We start from the raw sequence: 638 nt of genomic DNA on the forward strand, positions 1-638 counted from the left end.
ATCTCGCTCGTAGGCCTTCTTTGAGAAGATCCTTTTGCCTTTAGCGAGGACGCCGATCAAGAAGCCTTTTTCATCCATATTGTAAATATCTTCCTCCTGCACCTCGTATTCGTCGATTTTTCGCTTCAAAAGTTCAAAATATAAAGCGTATTTCCATGCAGAATCGGCCTTTTTTCGAGACGAATCGATACCGGTTGTGTAGCGAGAAATAAGCTTGTCCGAATGGCGCTTCAAAAAGCGGCTCGGCCACTGTTTTCCTGGCCGAATTCCGCTTATTTCGTGAGCGAGATTTTGTAGCATTTCGTGCGAAATATAAAGGCCTCGCTCACTTAATTCGTTGATATTCGAAATAAGCACTTTCGCCTGCCGATCGTTGAGCAATCGCTGGTCTTGATATTGATCATCTTTTGAATGTTGGATACCGCGAAACCGTCTTGCTAGAGTTGTTCGACTTATACCATACTTTTTCGCTATAAACGTATAGCTAGGTCGTTCTTCAAGCGCCACAGATTCCAATTCTGCAATTGCCTCATCAATTGGAGCCATATTCGTTGAATTATGGCAGTTTGAAGATGACGAAAAAGTCGGTGAAATTGAGGTTTTCGGGCGTCAGGTGGGGACGGGCGTCAGGTGATCAA

The 638-nt window shown here is 44.2% G+C and overlaps 1 protein-coding gene across 1 annotated transcript; it reads right to left on the reverse strand.

The window, feature by feature from the left end:
• Nucleotides 1-546, reverse strand: KD926_006716 (uncharacterized protein; the record flags this gene model as incomplete). Its single annotated transcript, XM_053095651.1, has 1 exon — nt 1-546. A coding segment is annotated over one exon (546 nt), but the record flags the coding sequence as incomplete, so codon positions are not given.
• Between the last annotated feature and the right edge of the window lie 92 nt (nt 547-638).

Source organism: Aspergillus affinis (genome assembly GCF_023601865.1).
Source record: "Aspergillus affinis strain CMG 70 chromosome Unknown NODE_378_length_638_cov_604_696970, whole genome shotgun sequence".
NCBI classification, from domain to species: Eukaryota; Fungi; Ascomycota; class Eurotiomycetes; order Eurotiales; family Aspergillaceae; genus Aspergillus; species Aspergillus affinis.